This window comes from Hippoglossus stenolepis, chromosome 8 (assembly GCF_022539355.2).
Source record: "Hippoglossus stenolepis isolate QCI-W04-F060 chromosome 8, HSTE1.2, whole genome shotgun sequence".
NCBI classification, from domain to species: domain Eukaryota; kingdom Metazoa; phylum Chordata; class Actinopteri; order Pleuronectiformes; family Pleuronectidae; genus Hippoglossus; species Hippoglossus stenolepis.
In genome coordinates, this window is record NC_061490.1 from 17,762,730 (window position 1) to 17,782,604 (window position 19,875).

General features: G+C 42.6%; 2 protein-coding genes across 3 annotated transcripts; one reads left to right on the forward strand and one right to left on the reverse strand.

Moving 5' to 3' along the window:
* Positions 1–197: 197 nt before the first annotated feature.
* Positions 198–12,803, reverse strand: arhgef5 (Rho guanine nucleotide exchange factor (GEF) 5). 2 transcript variants are annotated; one of them, XM_035162575.2, is made up of 15 exons: positions 12,321–12,803; positions 8,704–11,805; positions 7,331–7,376; positions 6,898–6,947; positions 5,774–6,144; positions 4,636–4,796; positions 4,283–4,435; positions 3,927–4,056; positions 3,757–3,831; positions 3,574–3,663; positions 2,736–2,878; positions 2,120–2,263; positions 1,952–2,022; positions 957–1,061; positions 198–835 (listed from the first exon to the last, which is right to left on the reverse strand). In XM_035162575.2, exons 2-15 carry the CDS (start codon positions 11,783–11,785, stop codon positions 693–695), a joined length of 4,764 nt encoding a protein of 1,587 aa, XP_035018466.2. In that variant the 5' UTR covers positions 11,786–11,805; positions 12,321–12,803; the 3' UTR covers positions 198–692. The 2 variants fall into 2 exon arrangements, with proteins under 2 accessions (XP_035018466.2, XP_035018464.2); XM_035162573.2 differs by having other exon boundaries at positions 8,008–11,805.
* A 1,604-nt stretch (positions 12,804–14,407) lies between these two features.
* m6pr (mannose-6-phosphate receptor (cation dependent)) lies at positions 14,408–19,365 on the forward strand. The gene is made up of 7 exons (XM_035162740.2): positions 14,408–14,760; positions 15,529–15,692; positions 16,262–16,431; positions 16,666–16,775; positions 17,272–17,402; positions 17,482–17,608; positions 17,854–19,365. The coding sequence occupies exons 1-7, from the start codon at positions 14,755–14,757 to the stop codon at positions 17,974–17,976; spliced, it is 831 nt and encodes a 276-aa protein (XP_035018631.1). The 5' UTR covers positions 14,408–14,754; the 3' UTR covers positions 17,977–19,365.
* The last annotated feature ends 510 nt before the right edge of the window (positions 19,366–19,875 follow it).

Here is a 19,875-nt window from a genome sequence, read left to right on the forward strand (position 1 = left end):
CGGCCGCGCCTCATCCAGGCTACGTGCTCGGCGGCGTGCACGCGTGTGTGTACAGTTCACGTTGTTCTGTAAACACTTCCTGCAGCCGCATGCCCGCGATCACATGCAACTCGTTGTGGACGTTGTGCAACATTCCTGCTAATGCACAAATGTCCTGGATCAAAACAGACAAAAAAAAGCAGGCTCGTGTTCAAAAGTGATTTTTAATCCATCATTCGGAGTTTATTGAAATGTCCTCTGCAGCTTTTATTTGTCACATGATTTCCAACAGCTCTTTCCTGCATGCAGGGGCCAATTTTGTTCTTGACACGCGTCATACAATCACCTATTAGATTCAGTACTATGCACAAATTATAATACATTTTCCACAATTCATTCTTAGATTTCTTAGATTTAGCAACAAACACAGAATGTTGTTTGTGGCGTAGATTCTCTTTAGTACAGTGACAACACTTTTAATGTTTTTCTGGCAGCAGTTCTTGCATCGCTCTACATCAATATATATACATTTTTCCCCACAGAGTGAAACAGGCGATGCCACATCGAGATGCATTTCAACTGCTTTCCCATTTGATTCACTGAATGTCCATTGTCCATCTTCCATTAGCTGGAAGCAGACAGCCGCCTCTTGTCCTTTACAAATAGTCTCATCCAGGACGTCCCACTGTTTGGTGCCACTCTGACCATACCACTCAAGCAGCAGCTTTGGCAGTTGTAAGTTTGAGAGCATCTGACAGGTTGCGCTGTCGGACTCTAGAGTTGGTTATGGTTTCCAAATGGGACTCGGGCACCCATCCATGATGCCGGTCAGACAGTCGGGTCCCCTCTACCCAATCTGTGAAATAGAAGGAATGCAACATAAAAGACTTTAATGCTTCTGTGACCTACATGGTTCTGTGCATTAATCCAAAAATAGATGCAGGGGAATGATGGCAAAGGTCGTGTGATGAACTTACGGTCGCTGCTTTGTTGGTGAACTAGAATGACCTCAGCTTTTTCTAAGGACAGCTCATCAGGCTGCTGCCCAACAAAACCTCGCATACACTGCATCTGTGGAAAATCTGCACAGAGAGAAGAAAAATGTGGTCACACATACAGTCTATGGGTAAATAGGTCACCACAACAAATTCTACAATGCCCCTGATAGCCTGCTGATAACCTGCTTCAAGGTGTTCCTGAGACACTGCATTCACAAAATATATACGTTTTGTGAGGTCACAGCGACTTTGACCTTTGACCACGCAAATCTTTCTCAGTCCAACTGAACATTTGTCCCAATATGAATACATTCTCTCACGGCGTTCGTGCCGTTCGTGTTCACAAGAATCTGATGGACGAACGACACCAAAATATAATGCCTCCAGCCACTGGCTGTAGCCAGCACAGAGGCATGAAAACATACACATGTATTTCATTCTTGGATTTGCTATTCTCAGCAGACCTCTGGGGCCTATCGGATGTTTTTTTACAGCAGTGACTGACCGGCACTGCACTAGATGTGTGAATGGAGCATTGCATGTACCTGTAAGTGCGCATGCATGTGTGTGCAGGAACATGCCCTTGCTGTGTACGTTTGCCTTTTTTTCATTACATCAATTAACACGTCGAAAAGCAGTGTTTTAAGATTTCATGATAAGCACCCGTCTAAAAAAACTCAAAATACAGATGGACTGACAGACAGATTATTCCAGTTTTAGTTAGTTGGCTGGTTACTTCCCTTTTGGTACTAGTTTGTTTTAGGGTCTTTCTGCATAGTGGGGGATTTTGTAGCTTTCAGAAAGTCCCCATATTTCCAACACGTATCGTTACGTAAAAGCTGACGAATGTCTTCACTTGCCCAGTCACGTCTGCTCTATGATATGATCTTAGTGGGGTTTTACAGCATCCTCAGTTTCTCAGCGGGTGAACCACAAATACTGTCAGACATTCAAATTTTGGGTGAAGAGTTTACCTTGCGCTGCAGAAAAATCGATTTCAGGATGTGGCCGGGAAAGAGCAGATATCCAACGTAGCTTGTCACTCCTGAAGGGAAACAAAAAAACAAAGACCAGTAAATCATCCGTCCCTTTTTCTACTTTTGTGAAAACAGACATTCCGTGCGGCTATCTCGCTCTCTTACTGTGTGTCAGTCCTTAGCAGCAGGGATTTGTGCAACATGTGCAGCCGGAACACGTTCTTCTGTAAAGAGTGAAGCTTGACACGGCAGTTCTCAGCGCGCAGCTCTGATACAGGTGAGTGGTCGATTACAGTGAATCTTCCCCCCCTGCAGACAACAGACAGCAAAAGAACAGGAGAGACATCAGATGGTGGAAGGGACTGAAGGGACAATAAAAGACTTTGGGGACATGCCAGTTACAGATGGATTAGGGCAGGGCAATTAAACAATATTAATAATTATCGCAATATAATTTCCATCAATATAACAAAGGTTGTATATATTTCAATGTAATGCTTATGCATTGTGGAAGCACAGTTGAGGTTTAACACATTATTATCAGATTTGTTTATCAAGTGTTTGTCATTCTCTGCTCATGAAGAGACCACAACCTTCACTCAGGAGCAAAAAACTGTCTTTAAACTTTAAATGAATAATAATATTTAAATCACAAATTATCGTGATAGTTATCAACATTTACTGATGTGGACATTTTTATATTGATGGGATTTTGGGCCACATCGCCCTGTCCGAGGAAGGATTATTCAAACATAACAGAAGAACATGTGTGTTGACTCACTCTTTATGTAGTGAAATTAGCAAGTAGTCGTTGAATAGGTGCATGTGAATGTTCCTCTCTGTGTCTTTCAGGGAGAAATCCATCAGCTCAGTGACCACGCCTTCCCGCACCAACCTCCGAGACTGACTGATCAGGGGAAGAGTCTGTGACACACACACAGTCAAGATGAAAATTTCAGCATGGAAATCACAGTTTGACTAAATGATCTTGAATCAAGGTCCACATACTAACTTTTTTTCTGGACTATCTCATGGCCAGCTGTACATCTAACTGCCTATTATCATATGACTATAGATCATGTGAGCACAGCTGAGCCAACTCCAAGCTAAGGCTACGTATACTACATCTCCTGATCAAGACCCTGATGGAGGAGAAACCTCCATAAAACTCAAGAAAGTGAAGCTTGAGTTGAGATCATTTTATGAAATGATTTCTTTAGTTGTAGCTTTTATAAAAATCTCTGAAAACACCCATAGAATGTACTCCTTAGTGCTGGAACATGTGGCCCAAATCAATGTCATGGTACATGATACAGGAACATGTAGTAGAATAATAGATCATCATTGAGGTTCCTCAGCTCTGGAACTGGAACATGTCTTGCAGAATCAGTGTTATCTTTTAGATCACTTCTTTCTTTCACAAATTTTGGAACAGCATTTTACTACCTAAATTAAAAAATACCTATGTTTTGTCTGTTTTTTTATTTGATAATATTGTTTTAAAGCTGAGTTTTGATATTTTATTACTGTATTATTTTATTCTCCGTTCCTATTTGCCTCAGTCCTGACATGTTTTTATCCTGTTTTAACCATGTATTATTATTATTATTATGACTTACCCTACATTCAAAGTCCACCTTAGCACTAAGAGTGACCAGGGACTCGATGTTTTTCATCTGGGAGATGCTGTCATTACTCTCTTGAATCAACTAGAGGAGACAGAGAATGAAAGAGAAACAGATTTGTCACCTAAGATTCCAAAACGAGAACTTTTAACGGTGGGAAAGAGGCTCCTGTTGTACCTTCTCCAGAAGTTTCATAGCTTTGATGGCCTGTGTCGCATCCGCTGTACCTGGAGTAGTTCTCTTCACAATGTTCTGCACAGAAAAAGTGCATGTGTGTGTCAAGGTTAGGTAAAAAGGTACAGGACTGATCATGTTGTGTCAGAGACCACACACACACACTCACACACCTGGACCAGCAGCTTTATTCTTGTGATCCGTTGGAAAGGAAGGACGAGGAAGGAGCGAAGAGGAAGTCTCTGACAAACTGGACTCCTCTCTAGTTTATCCACAATCCGCTTGAAACCTTGATTCTCATTCCTGCAAGAAAGACCAATTTTGAATGCACAGACAGACAGAAATAATACAGACAGTAGCCGAGGTTTTCAACTACTGGAAATCACATTCACTGCTGGAAATGTGGTGAGTGTTATTTTCAGAGAGAGGAAATGATCCTGCTGTGGTTTTCTCTGGATCTATTTCCGAGTCGCGAACAAAAACTGATGTTCCAACAGAGAAAACACAAAAGCTTGACTGGGTGGCTTACATGAGTCTCTGGTAGGTGGCATCCTGATAGGACTGGTTGGTGAGGTAGGGCACATAAACCATTTTGAAGCGCTGACAGTGCCGAACGATGATATCACACACGGTGAAGTGAACGATTTCCGTTTCCACACGCTCCTCCAGCTTTGACAAAAAACTAAAACAAAACCCACAAAGATCATTGTTATGCTGATTTCTCCCATTGATTTGTGATGCTGTATTTTACACAAACATGGTAGATTATCACGTATTCATGTCACATACGAGTGATTTTGTCAGACAGATATAATAGAAACGTAAAAGATGTGCCGAAAATCAATTAAGAACTTGCTGGGGTAAATGTTTAAAATCTCTAACCTGTGGCTGATGGCACGAACATCTGCAAGCCGGGAAAACAGCCAGTTTCTATCTTGCGTGGTCAACAGCGCCCCCAGCTGTTTGGCCTTGACAAAGTGTTCAACAACAATGTCTAAACTCCGGCAGTAGGAGGCTTCTGAGGTCAACACTTCAAATCTCACCTGAAAAAGCAAAACACAGATGATAGAAGAGATCAACACAAAAAGAGAAAAAACTAGACAACGATTCCCAGCAGATAAGTGAGGAGCTTTCTTTTTCTCCGAGGCAGAGAGACTGTGACGTGGATGTGACTCACATAGAAGTGTTATTTCACAACAAGTGGCAAGTCTGTTTACAAGAAAACACCTACATTACCAGAGAAACATGTTGATGCGTCACATCTTCTGGCAAGAGACACTCTTCTGATAATGAAAACTGTATTTATGGAGGGGGGTTGCTCTTGGATTTGGCAATCAGAATATTCTGGGTAATGTTAGTAGTTTGATGTGTGAAGTAATAACAGTGAGAAGATGATTCATGTACGTTACTCCATTTCCTAACGGCCACCATCACATGAATAAAGTAGAGAAGCTGCTGCTGTGAAAAAACCTGTCTGGTCACTTAAATGTGATAAACAAGCACAAGGAGGTGAATCATTAAAATCAGAATTGGTGTTTAGTTTAATTTAAAGAGCGCAGATGACACATTTCTTACTCAAGAAACATACAAGCTGTACACTTCCAGTAAAACAAGTGCAAAACTCCCAACTGATAAAGTCCTACATTGCTCAATCTTTACAGTAGTAAAAACATCATTTTAGTTGTTCTAATTTTAAGTTAAATGTCATCTTTTTTTATCTAATTTATTCAAATGTATTTGGACTGGATTAGGAAGTTAGGCTGTAGGAAGAAATGTGGCTGACCGAGATGCACTTAAATGCCCCAAGGACTATGATGTGCCCTCAACTTTCCAAAGATGTAAAAATGCAAGATTATGGTTTAGCCTTCCTGTCAGATACAGTAAATATCAAGTTTTAAAATCCCCATGTAATGGTTTGTAAAACATTCCTGCCTCAGTGAAACTCAAGGGCAAAAACCTAGAAACTTGCTGTTGGAGGAATTGTATGCCAATAAGTGGTGACAGAAAAACCATGTGATACCTCCTGCAGGCGCCTCTGGTCCTCTGAGAGATCGTCCAGTTGACCACTGTTCCTGACCCCAGGCAGGTCCCGCCACAGTGTGGATGACTGTGTGAGTGTGATGGACAGACGGGGAGAGGAAGGCCTGCCCTCGCTCTTTGGGGGCTCAGGAAGAGGCAAGCTTTTGACACTGGTGATGGAGGCCGAGTGTGACAAGGAGTGAGGGTGTGGGACAGGCGGTAGAGGAGGTAGAGGTCTGCGGGCAGGAGGAGGCGACAGAGCAGGAGAGGAGGTGTTGTCCTCGCTCACCGACGGGCCATCGGAGCGAGCCTGACTTAGGATCTCAAAGTTCTGCGCCGCCTCGCTGTACTGCTGGTAGAGCTGGGCAGCATCTGGGAGGAGGAGAGGGAGTGAAACAGATGGAAAGACAGAGAGAGAAGAGGGAGAGAAAGAAACAAGAGGGTTGAAAAATACAGAAAGCATAGAAAAGAAGAGAGACGGAGAGAGGAACACTGTTAGCCAAGAGGAGTTGTTTGCATTTGACATTCCTTTTACACATACTTGTGGAATGCAAAGTAACTGCAGCAGCTGTTTTCCCCTCAAGTTAGGAGATACTTGCAGAAACCTGTCTGTGGCTTGCACAGACTCACACATGCTCAATACAGCACATACGCAGTATCAATCATAGCCCCAGAGAACGGCCATTTTAAATTTAGCTCAGTTTAAAACATAATTTTAACTCGTTTGAGCAAACAGCAAACACACTCATTTAATTACATTTATGTATTTCATCTACGTTCAACAGCCAAGATGTTGCTGGGAAGAGATAAACAGTTAAAGAGGTGGCATTAAACAGGATATGAATCACACTCATTGAAGGGAAATGCTCAAGACATGTCATGTTTTTCCTGGCCACAGTCACAAGAGATTTGATCTGAATACACGTCACTATCGCCTACACAACCTTTTCCTATATGCAGCCTCAAGATTCATTCTGAAATGAAACTCAACACAAAAGAATCCCCATGATACATTACATTTTGAGAACGAAAATGAAAGATGCTTGATTTATCCCTTGAGAATTTATATACTAATGTAATGCAGATGACATGAATAAGGCACAAAAAACAAAAAGAGGGACTCACTGAAAAACCTCGAATTCCTTTTCCGTCTGTCGATTGTGTCCAAAACATTCCTGCAGAGCAAAGAAAGAAACTTTATAACCGTGACGCATTAGTTAAAAAAAGTATAAAATCGGCTTTTTAACATGGAACATGAGCATTAAAAGTGCAGGACAGGATTGTTTTGAACATTCAGTGACCTCCCTGATACATCAGAACTACAGCCACTGCAGTTTGTCAAGGAAACTAAATCTGAATTTAAATAAGACAAAGAAGTGGAAAGGTTTAACATCGAGAAAAGTCACGTTTTAAAACAACATGAGCTGAGCCAAAAACGCTTCACAATCATCGCAAAAGAAAAGCAACACAAGTGTAGGTAAAACGAATGAGCCATTAGTCATAAGAAACGTGTGTTCACAGTGCAGTGTGTCGTGTTGTGTGCGATTGTTTTATTTACCTGAGCTCCACTTCTCCCATGCTTTTACTCCGATCATCCTCATCATCTGAAATGTAGAAGTATCCTTTTGTTGACACGTTATAAAACAGCATACCTTATTCCCAGGCACTGATTTACTATTAACCCCAGCAGCGCTCAGAATAAATGAAAATAAAATACAGATGAATAAATACACAAATAAATAGATAAATAGGGATTAAATTAAATAAATAACAAAAAGCACAATCAAAGAGATGATAGTGTTTCCAGTTCTTCTTGTGTTGTGTCTCAAAGTATGATGAACCTCAGCCTTTCAGCTAATTCACTCTCCACCTCCACTGATCTCCACCCACCACCTGCAACCAAAACACTGTGACGCAGATTCCAGTTCAGAGGTAATGTGATGACATCAGATCAGCGCGTTGACACATCTACGAGCCCTAGATTATTGGTTCTGTGGTTGATGAAACGACGAAAAACATTAAGAAAACTCTCAGTCTGCAAGGTGCCTCTTGGGAGTTTCCCCTGTGGGTAGGTAACGTTTCAATCTGATCAAACGAATCAAGCTGCAGATGCTGATTGGGGAAAACATAGACAGGAGTTAAAAGTGAGGAGAGGTGAGGTAATTATGTGCCTCTTTGAAATGATTGATTTGAGCCATTTGATTTGTTTTTCAATCCTCAATCCTCTGTCTTTACCTGATGCCGAGAATATTCTGGTTCTGCGATCCCTTCCACCACCTTCCTCTTCTTCCTCTTCTTCTACAAGCTCTCCTTTTCTTCGTTCTGTAGTTTTACGGATCCCCATCCTTCGTATCCGAGCCTTGGGACCCATGTCTTGGAAACTGAAACTGCTCGTCAGAGTCCCTCTTACTTGCGTCTCTGCCACCGCCTCTCCCTCTCTGCTGTCCCCATCCATTTCTTCTCCTACCCTCATCTCTCCCTCCTCCACTGCGGTACCCCAATCCTCAGGCTCCCCTCCCTCCCTTTCTTCTTCACTTTCACCCTCTCTCTCGACCTCCTCCTGGCTCTCACCCTCTCTGGAGGGGGCGAGGAGGTCAGATTCAGATTCATAATTAAGAATGGGGCAGCTGCTAGGCTTGTACAGAGTGTTGCTCACAGATAAATACATCTCCACTTCCTTCTCTCTACGCTCTTCTTTTTCTGCCTCTGATAGCACAACTTCCTCGCATTCCTCTTGAGTAATTGTCACGTCTATATCTGCCTTTTCTAGCTGAAGGTGACCAGTGAGCTCAGTCTCTTTTCCCGTATTGTCACCCTCCTCCCCTTCTGTGTCTAACAGTGTGTCAGCATGAGTGTGTGTGGGTGTGTCACTGTCACCATGCATATCTGTGAACTGGTCAGCATGCATGTCAGCTTGGCTCTGCCCCATACCTCTCAATCCCTCCATTTCCAACGGCAAGCCCTCCAGCTCGGGCGTGGAGTACTCTTCATTCGTGGACATCTTAACAACAGGAATCCCTCTCTCCTCCTGCTGTGTGTCTTGCTCAGACTGGTTGACCTCTCCGCGTTTCTCCGGATTTGGTTCATCCTTAAGCTGCTCTTCCGACTGTCCCAGGATCTCGAGAACCACATTTTGGGCCCATTTGAGGTGGGGGGCTTGCGAGTGCCGCTTGGGCTCCTCGGACATGCTCCATGCCCCACTCATTCGGATGCGAATGGCCTCCACCTCTTCTGGAGTTATTGCTCCAGTCTTTATTCCATCCAAGATGGGTTGAATTTGTTCGAAATTGGCCGGAGGAAACACATCACCGTAGGGACTAGTTGGAGAAAGTTGCTCACTTTTCCTTTCGACCGGTACTTTATTTTTCTCTCTCCACTCTCCAAGGAGTTTTTCAGTTTGTGAGTCTCTTTTAATCTGCCCTATTTCCTCATACGGGTTCTCCACTTTGCTCCTCATTCCCTCTTCAGCCTCTGAGTCTTGAAGTCCTGAAGACGACCTGTTCCGCACTTCCATTTCAGTTGTCATGTCATGCTCGCTATTGCCTTCTTTGTCCTGGTAGTAGGGGAATGGATATTCATTCTTTCTACTCAGTGTTGGATGCTGGTCACCCTGATGTTGCTGCGTGATGTCATCGCTGTGGTGAGGACACCTTTCTAAATTTGGGTTGTCAACTCCCATCTCATCAACTTGTGACAATGACATGTCACCAGGTTTTGACTTGGGTAAAGTTTGACTAACGTACTTTGACTGCTTCTCTCTCCCTTGTTCCTCTTCATCACCTGCCTCCTCCTTCCCTATTGTCCATTCTCCTACCCTCTCCTTGTCTCCTTCAGGGCCCTTGAAGCCAACAGGCGGGGAGCCGTCGTATTTAATTCCACCTCCCCAGGATTCATGACAGTCCTTAAAGTCCTCTTCTTCATCTTCTTCCCTCTCATCCTCCTCGTCTCCGCCGCTGGACACCGTCACAAAGCCGTCCTCTACTGACAGCAAGCTGTCTCTCTCTTCCCGCCGCCCTGATTCCCCTTCTCCTCCTTTCTCGGGGCGGACGAAATAGTCGCTCCTGCCCTCTTCCTCCCTGTCACTATCCTCTGTGTTATCTGTCGTGTTCTCCGCATCCCTCTCCCAGCCTCCTTCTATTCCACCACTGCTGTCGGACAGATATTGCTTTCTCACGTTATCAGTTTCTCTCCAGACCTCCTCTCCATCTACACTCGCACCCTCGGCCTCCCTCTCCATGTCTCTGCCTGCATGTCTCTCTCTGTAACTGCTTTGGTCCTGGTCCCTCTCATCTGGTTCCTCTTTGACTTGTTGCATCTCTCTTTCCCGCGCTGCCCGTGACACCACAATCTTCTCTTCTTCTCTCTTCCTCGTGTGTCTCTCTCTGTCTACAAACACTTCTTTAGTATTCTTACCACTCTGCGGCTCTAACCACATCCTCCTCTGCTCTGGCAAGCTGCCTGTCCCATCTCCCCTCTCTCTCTCTTGTCTTTCGCCCCCCTTCTGATCCCTTTGCCTTCTTTCAGCAGCTCTCTCTGGATCCCTCGGTTCTTCCACATCTCTCTTGCGCTCGGCTGTTCTCTCTCTCCCCGATTCTTTCTCTTCATTACTGTCTCGACCTCTTCTGTATCTCACCTCACTGTCCATGTCACTGCTCCACTCTCCACTGCTCTGGGATCGTGGCGGCACCCGAGGCGGCACCTTGCTTTTGCTTCTTCCTGCTGTATCATCCCACCTACGCTCAGACTCTCTTTCCTTTCTTTCTCTGTCTCTCGTCTGCTTGTATCGGTCATCCTCTATCCTGTCGTTTGGCCGGGCTCTATCCTCTTTCAAGTCTCTCCCACTTTCCCTCCATTTCTCTCCCTCCTTTGCTGCTCTCCTGTCAACTTCTTTATACCTCTCCCTATCTTCCTCCCCTGCCTTCCGCCTGGATCTATCCCCCTCTCGCTCTCTGTCTCTGTCCCTCTGCCGGTCGTCCTCTCTGTATCCCTGCCTATTTGGATCTTTCTCCTTCGGTCTTTTGCCCTTGCTGTCCCCCTCGCTTCGGCTGTGTTGATATATCAACTCCTCCCTCTCTCTGCCCCTTACCTTTTCCCTCTTCAACTCTCTCTCATCGCTGTCCCCTTCACTTTTGGTGTCCCTCTTTCCCTCTCGTCTCGGCGTCCCTTCCCTCTCCTTCCTATTCGAGTGGATCTCTCTGTCTCTTCGTTTGTCCGGTGACCTCAACCTGACCTGCTTTTCTCCCATGTAAGGCCTCGGCTTCTCTCTCCTCCTCGCAGCATCTTTCTCTCTTCTGTCCCTCGAATCTCCCACCTCTCTTCCCCTGTCTTGAAAATCAGCATCAGATATTTTCCCCTCATATCTTTCCCTCTGTCGCAATTTATCATCATCCACAGGTCTCCCACCACTCTTTCTCCCCTCGTCCTTTGCCCTGCTTTGTTTCTCATCTCTTTCTCTCTCTCTGTACTGCTCCCTCTGCCATGTCTTCATTTTCTCTCTCTCCCAGTCGTCTGCCTCCATTCGCCTCTGCCTACTTTCTCCTTTTTTTTCATCAATCTTCGTGGAGCACATAGTTCTTCTGTCACGTTCTTCACTGCTTTTTCTCATTCTGGGAAATGTGTCACCTTTCTTCCCCTTCCCCACCTCTCTCTTAGGGTCCCTCTCTAGATTTGACAGTGGCCGTCCATTTCTGCTACTGTCGTCTCCTTGCCTCCTTTCTCTCTCCCTCCACTCTTTTTCTTCCTCTCTCATCCTGGACACAGGCGTTCTTTCATAGTATCTCTCTCGTGGGTCTACGTCTTTGTATCTTGCTTTGTCTCTCATTTTCTCCATTTCTGTTTCCCTCCTCCGGTCATCTTCTCGTTTGCCGTCTCGGTCTCGCTCCGACTGGGCAGTCTTCGCTGGTCTGGGACTTGGATCCCGAGAGATTTTTCCACCTGGCTGAAGCTTGCGGTCAGACATGTTTATGTTAGATACAGTGTCAAAGAGGGTGCAACTGGGCCTTTTGGTCCCCATTGTAGCCCAATATGGAGAACCTAGAAGAAATGAAGCAGTAACAATCAAGGCACTCTCAAGGACAAACCACTGTCATGCAGGTCAAACCGAACAAAAGCAGAAGGCTCTGCACACAATCCCTATTATGTTGCTGCTACCTCTAAAAAGTGACTACTAATGCAACAATTCAGCTGCTTACTTTGTTTTTTTCATTTGTCAAACATAGTAAATACCTACAATTGCATATCCATGCTAGTAGCCATATGATACCTGAAGCCTAAATCTAGTTGTAAAGTAAATTTACAGTAAAATAGGAAGAAGCAGGCGAGAGAAAAGGTGACACCCTCTTACAGTTCTGTAAGAATGCAACACAGACTTGCAAAGTACAACATACCAAAACGAAGCCCTTCAGAAAGTGAGGCCCTGTGACACATAGGCAAGACATGTAACATGTAAACCACAACTAAGTCTGATCTTAATCTTCGTCCAGATTGGAAGAAATCTACAGAAATGCATACCTGAGATCCATGAAAACCTACTAAAGCGATCGACTCACCTGAATGTGGCGTCCTGGGGAGATCCAATCTCCCCCCTCCAGTCCAGCTCAGCTAAAAATGCATTGGGTTGTAAAACAACACAAGAATTCACGTTGACTAAATGTCCTTACACATGGCTTCCTTTAGTCCAGATGAGTCAGAAATGTCTTTTTTCTTTTCCCCCTCTCACTAAATCAAGTCTTGTGAAAAGTTTAATGTTTACGCCTGAGCTCTCCTTGCTTTTCCCTTTTGCTTGCTCTCTGTCTCTCTCCACCTACCCTACTCCAAATTCCCAAACAAGTCTGAACAGATTGACACTTTTCTGTCCCCTCCTTCTTCTCTCTGTCTTGTCCTCTCAGTCGCTGTTGTTGAACGTTGAGCTCTTGCATAAATCTATCAAAAGTCTCCTGGATGTGTCCACTACTTCAGTCCATTCCAAACCCTCTAAGTACTGCCTGTGCGAACCCCTCTGGCAAATAAAAAAAGAAAAGAAAAACAAAGTACACAACTCTCTCTTTTCTTCTGCCCCAGTCTCCTCTGCTGAAATACAGGAAGTGCACTTCCTTGGTGTCTGTCTTGGAGCAGCGATTGGTTGACATGGAGTAGCCGGGTGTGTCGCCAGGTGAGGCATAGGCAATGAGGGAGTGGGGGAGGGGAGGAAGACAGTGAGGAGTGAGAGCATGCACTGTGGAGGAGAGCTCACTGCTGAGGTAGTGAAGAGGGGAAATAAAGGGGGAAAAATCCCCCAAAACAAGATGAAGCAATCACAGAGGATGGGAGAGGGAGAGAGGGACATTAGCGTACAGTGGTAAATTACTTTACTTTGTTGTTTGACGACTGAGGACAGATTTCACACCATAGATCTCATTACTGAATCAAGACAATAATCACTAACTTTGATCACTTTGGTTGTTTCCTTTCTTATGGGGCCTTCCATTAGAAATACTCCGGCTTTTCCTCACCTATGCCTTCACTTTATCAACATGCTTTCTGTATGAATTTTGATGGGGGCCTTTATAAATGAAATAAAGTAAACTAAAGTGTATAATTCATTTTAAAATCATTTTACAAATGTACAGTTCACCTGCCAGTTCTTAAGATACACCTACTGAAAATAGAGTCTAATAAAACAATAAAAACAATAAATCCTACCCTCATGATGTTTCAGTTTTATGGTCATGTTGTTTGAGATGATGGTGATTCATTTTATTTTTAGTTATGGTGGAGGTTAAAGCCACTATAGTCTGTATTTACCCCACTGGGCAGGTCTTTTGGGGGATGCAGGGAGGATATGAGAGCTTCTTGGAATATGGGGAATGGTATAGAGTCATATTACTTTAACAGTGACCCATATATAAGTCTGACTGTTTGTTTGTCTCTGTACTGGCGGCCTGTCCAGGGGGTACCCCAAATCTCGCCCCGGCATCAGCTGGGTTTGGCTCCAGCCCCCCTGCGACCCTCGAGAATGCACAGTACTGGTAATAGATGGATGGAAGAACAATGACCCATACATTCATTAACTTTATCCTCTTATCATTTGGCAGGGCTGGAGGCTATCCATGGTCACAGTAGGTATGATCTACTCTTTTGAAGAAAATTAAATGTATTGATTCCTGTCATTTCCTGCAAATATAATATTGTTGCACTTCAAAATTTCCGTGAATTAGATAGATTGAATTTGCATAGTTGTCTCGATGGGCATTTAATCGCGTGTGACTAAGAAGCTACCAATGGGGTTAACAATGTATCTGTTAAATGAAGTTCAAACTAAATTTTTGATATATTTTTGGATTGTTTCTGTACTGCATCTGTATCTATGAATACATACATGCACTTAATAAATATCCTCATATCATGTGAATGTAAAATGCTGCACATGTGAATATATTTGCACATCATTCTGTAGTGTTTGTACAGATAATGTTGAGTAAATAAAGAGGTTATAGAAGTAGGTGTACATAAGAAAACATGTTTAGATAGTATTTTCAGGGAGAATAGTGTAGTAGTACCAGGTTATAAGTATTTTGTGGAGTTCTTGCAGTACTATTAAACATCGCAGTGACGCAGCGGCACCTCATTGGTCAACCGTCACGAGCTCGGTCACGTGTCTCTCTGTGCAGGTCACTTCCGCACTCCGCTGCTGTTTGCATGTAGCCTGTTAGCCTGTTAGCTTCCTGAGTGTCCTCCTCTCTCAGTGACAGGGAAAGTAGCTTTATTCTCCAGACCAGAAGCGAGCAGCTGACGATTCAAGCTCCCGACTGCGGCCAGGTTCGCTTCTTTGTTTACCCGCAGGATAAAAACAGAGCCGCGTTGCTCATGCACTCAACCAGGAAGCGACCGTTAGCGTAGAGGAAGCTGCAGCTCATCTTCTGCTGGATCCGTCTTCAACTCCTCTGTCAGCTCGTCTGGGAGCATCGAAGCTGCTGGTTCCATTCGTTCACAGCAGGAGCAGGCATGGAGGTGAGGGAACAAGGTGGAACTCGCTGTGTGTCCTCGTGCTGAGGGGACCACACTTGTAACACGCACACGATGTTTATTTAGTTTCACAACTTCACCATCAACTTGCTCTGTTTCCATGTCCCCAGATATCATAGCCTCCACTAATAATAGTTTTTCCTAATAACACTGAAGGCATTTTCCTCCTTTCTTCTTTAAATTGAACATTTAATGTATCTTTTTTTGATTGCACAAGTTGATTTAAGTCAGTATTAAGGGAACAGTGATCTGTTGATTAATCAAAACTGTGGATAGATATACAACAACTAGCATCTGTTTTAAGGTTCCTTTTACTATTTTATGCATCGTTGGTCATTTAATATCATTGGGTTTTGGACAAAACAAGATATGTGGCTCTTTGGAAACTGATAAATCATAAATGGGTTATGTTTTTGTTTCTTTGTTGTTGTTTTTTTCACCTGACACCTGATAGACAAAATTGTTGATGCTATCACAGAAAGAATACTCGTATATTGATAAGAAAGTGATAGTTTTGATAAGGAAAACATGCAGTGTCAATTTGTATTGAGAAATGACAGGAATGATTATCCCTACACTTAATATAATAGCTGCCTATCTTTCAGTTGACATGGTTTTGGACATTATCATGTGGTCACACCTTCAATGAAGAAAATGTGATGATATTAGACTCGCCTGCTTGGTGATAAATGAAATAATGGCCTTTAAAAAAACAAAAAAAAGATAACTTTGTCCTTGTACCATCTGTTCCAGGTGTACAGTAGAAGGCCCTTCCTGGTGTGGACCCTTGTAGTTCAGCTGGTCCTGTGTGGGAGTGTGGTGTTCGCCGCTGACGGCATCAACAGCTGTAAATTGCTCTATGACTCCAAGTCGGAATGGACAGTCCTCAATCGACTGGCACCACTCACCAATAAGAAGTAAGTAACGACTCAAGCTGCTTTCAGACATGCACTGAACTCAGGGGAACCTTACAGGCATACTCTGGAGGGTCTTTATGTGTGAACACTAATGTTCAAGTGAGAGCCTCAGGACTTTCTGCTGACTTTCTCTTACCAGTCCCCTGGTGAAGAGTCAGAAGAAAGTCCGTAGGAGCCGATGTGAGAACATAGCAGGAGATCCTCCGCATGATTCAACACGAGCAAGTTGACGTGTTGATGACGTTTCTAACACGCTAAAGATGCAAACATCTTAAAAAACAAATATCTCAGGATGAAAAAGCAAAGACACCAACAAAGATATCAAGAGAGTTTGTGGTGATATGAGCCAACACTGTCACTGTCAACACTGCTGTGAACAATATCACATTTCAGTGGCGGAAATAAACGTTACATCCTGCTTCCCCCCGAATTCTGTGTTTTTGTGAACTGAGCAGAGAATCTCCGGCTCCATTGTTCATGTGTGAAAGGCAAACCCCTCCGGTGTTTTTACGCCTTGAGTTTTTACCCTCACATTTATTGTTATCATTTATTTTTACTGTGATTGACAGCTTTACAGTAGTGTCCGTGGACAAAGAAGAGAGTTACAAGTACATATTCCAGTTGTGTGGAGATGCAGGAGGCGTTCAAGGAGCTGGGCTCATTCAAGTGGACAGCAAGGGAACCGAAACGAAAACAACTGTGATTGGACAGTATAATGCAACGGAAGCCTTTGGGGATAGTAAGTCTCTGCAGAATCTAAGAACTGACCCTGATTTTTTTTGTTTTGCCAGGATATCTTTTGTGACATTTGCTAGATTCTTTGTCCCAAAATTTGGATTAGGTTGCAGAATTATTTTTTTACAAATTACTAGAAAGAAGGCTGAAGCTTGAGAATTCAAATAACTCATGGACAAATTGATGTTGTGCTTTAGTTCACTTTTGTCTGTTTTTAAAAATGTTCTTGCTTTTCCAGGTGACTGGGTGATGTTGATCTACAGAAATGGCGACCCATATAATGCCCACTGCTCCAAGGAAAAGAGAAAAGCCTTTGTTATGATCTCTTGCAACCGGAAGGTGGATATGGTAAAAGAACTACAGATGGCGTTTACATCATCATATTCAAGAAACAAAATGACAGAACATTTAGATAAAAAACCAGCTCTGCATTTAATAAAAATAATGTGTTCTTTCAGCTGTGAAGATGAATTTTGATAATTTCCATGAATTATAAGACTTTTTTCTAATACAATGACATAGAGTTTTAATAATAAATGATAATAATAAAGTATTAATAATAAATCATATTGTTAGTCACCTTGTGTTTGGGTAAAAATTTGAGTCAGGACAACTTTTCCAGCATTTTTTTTTGTAGTCTCATTGAAATACGTTCTGTCTCAGAGTGCTAATGTTTGCCTGAGCACAACCTAATTCTCTCTTTCACCCTCTGTCTCTTTCTAAACACGTGTTATTTACCTCTCTCTCTCTCTCTCTCTCTCTCTCTCTCTCTCTCTCTCTCTCTCTCTCACCTCTACCTCTCTCTCTCACCCTCTCTCACCCTCTCTCACCCTCTCTCACCCAGGGCCAGCTGGAGGTGCTTCAGGAGGAGAGGGAGCGGGAGCAAGACTGTTTTTACCTGTTTAAGATGGACTCCAGCGCGGTGTGTCCAGATCCTTCGTCTAAGCTCAGCCCCGGCTCCATATTACTCATAATGTGTGTAAAAAGTCAAAAAATCCCTTTCTATTGTTAAATATTAGAAAGATCAGTGATCACGCTCGCTCTCTTCTTTCAGTGGGGTTTGTCTTCTGGCTGTTTACCTCATTGGAGGTTTCCTCTACCAGCGTCTGATTGTTGGCGCCAAAGGGATGGAGCAATTTCCCAATTACGCCTTCTGGGTGGAATTTGGTAACCTGACAGCGGTAAGTCTGATCCACATGAGGATGACGTTATTAAAAGCTTTTGAGATTTGTTTTTTTAAGCCTCCTCACTGACAAATTAACTGATTATACTTTCTCGATGACCTCATATCAGTCGGAGGGGAGACTACGTACGTGTCCTCTACGTATGTAGACTGACACTGCAGTGGTTGGTGGAGACATACAACCGCTGAGTGGTAATTCTAGTATGTTTCATTCAGTTCTTAAGAAACATGTCTCATTTACAGGATGGGTGTGACTTTGTCTGCCGGTCAGGAAATCGAGAGGGATCCCCAGCCTACAGGGCAGTGGCCCCAGAAAGTTTAGAGGAAGAGCCAGAAGAGAGAGATGACCACTTACTACCTATGTGACCTGAATATGTCAGAAATGGGACACAATTTCTCACTGTGTGACACAGTTTACTCTTTCACAAGTTCGATGAAACTGCTGTTTGACCCACGTCTGTTTTTGGTTTGTTTGTGTTGGTCAGGACCTTCTCACAGTTCATGTGTATTCCAGACATGTGCCTAGAACAACTACTGATCTGCCTGTCACGTAAAAGGGCAAATTACTCACAGGGCGGAAAACCTGCTTTCTCTTTAAACCATGAATATCATGCTTCATGTTTGAAATAAGTCAATGAGTAATTCATCCTCGACTGCAAAGTGACAAGTGTGATGTTTCTTATGTGGAAGTCAGAGTTTGGATTTCTACGTTATGTCAACCCAGTGACCTATTGCTCATCTTATTCTGCTTAGCTAATCACTTTATGTGCAGGTTGCAGCAAGCTCTTCTTACCGGGGGTGTGGTTGTGCGCTGACAGTTGCAGGTTACAAAACACACACAAGTTCTTTTGCTTGTGTTATCCGGCTTTAATTTGTTCTAGGTTGCTTTAAAAAGAAGAGATTGAATATAAGAATGTAAGAGCTTAATTTGAAGTGTTGTGAATAGTCTACACAAATAGAAATCACTGCAAAATCCATAGCTGGAAAGACTTAGATTTTTAGTTTCCCTTTTCCGAAATTACCGAGAAGAGCTTCTACGTCTGTGCAAATATCTATAAATTGGTAAATATTCTCGGTTTCCTGACTGAAATTTGAGTTTGATTGTAACTAAACAATCCTCTTCTTTAATTTGTCAGAAAGGTCAACAATGCTGTAAAAGTCTTGTGCTAAACCAACCTTATTAAGTAACTGTTTCAAATTAGAGACAATTGGAAGTCATTTGAAGATTTATTCTGCTATTCATAATTTAGAATTTCCAAAGTATGTTCTGTATATGCAGAATATGTACATACTAAGTTACATTTTCATTTGATAATGCATATTATAGTGGGCAAACTCATCTGTCCACTTATATGATTTGTAGACTCATGTTAGACCAAATTCTCAGGCTGCTTCTTTTACATAAAGTGGCAAAGAAAGCACTTAACCTTTTGTCTTGTATAAATATAATATAACTGCAAAATGTTATAGTTTATTGAGGATATCAAGAGTAAGGTTTGTAATATTTCTACATAAATCTATTGTAATGATTATTACTACTGAGAATTAAAGCAGACTTTTTCAACTCGACGGAAAATGTTGGAAGGGTTCAGTGAGCCGAGTTACTGTACTACTGTAAGTGTGAGCACTTTGTTTCTGTCATTTACTATTTTGTGTTTATTAATCTGAACGTTTTTTTTGCTTATTGTTTGATTACTTCAACCAACACACATCTTTTTGTTTGTTTTCTGATTGCATTAAAAAATATATAAGAAACTAGTTTCTAGTTTATTTATGCCCGTTCTCGTGATGAACTCAGAACACAACAACGTGCAGTCACAATTTGAGATTTAATAGATGTTAATGTTTTCATAAAAGACATAACTTACACCTTATATTTTATTAGTAACTTGTATTGAAATTAAGTCAATGATTAAGATCTTCTTCAATAATGGCAGTTAATAACACGTCTCTGTATTAGAGGTTCTAAAACTAGCCTTGAAAAACAAATTTACACCAAGATTTTATTCACAGTTCTTTGATGTGTACATATTTTCTTCCAAGATAAGTTAAGACACGATACAATGAGACAAGTTTAAGAAATAGATAAGAAAAGAAGTAGAGTACAGAATAATATACTTATAATACTAATTATTGCTCCCATGTTTTGAAATGTATGCGATAACATTTAATTTAAGCACAAGAAGAAGAGGGACAATAAATCAGAGGGTTTAATACTGTATCTCTTTCCGATGGGTTCCTGCTCACGTGGGAGTGGAAGGCAAT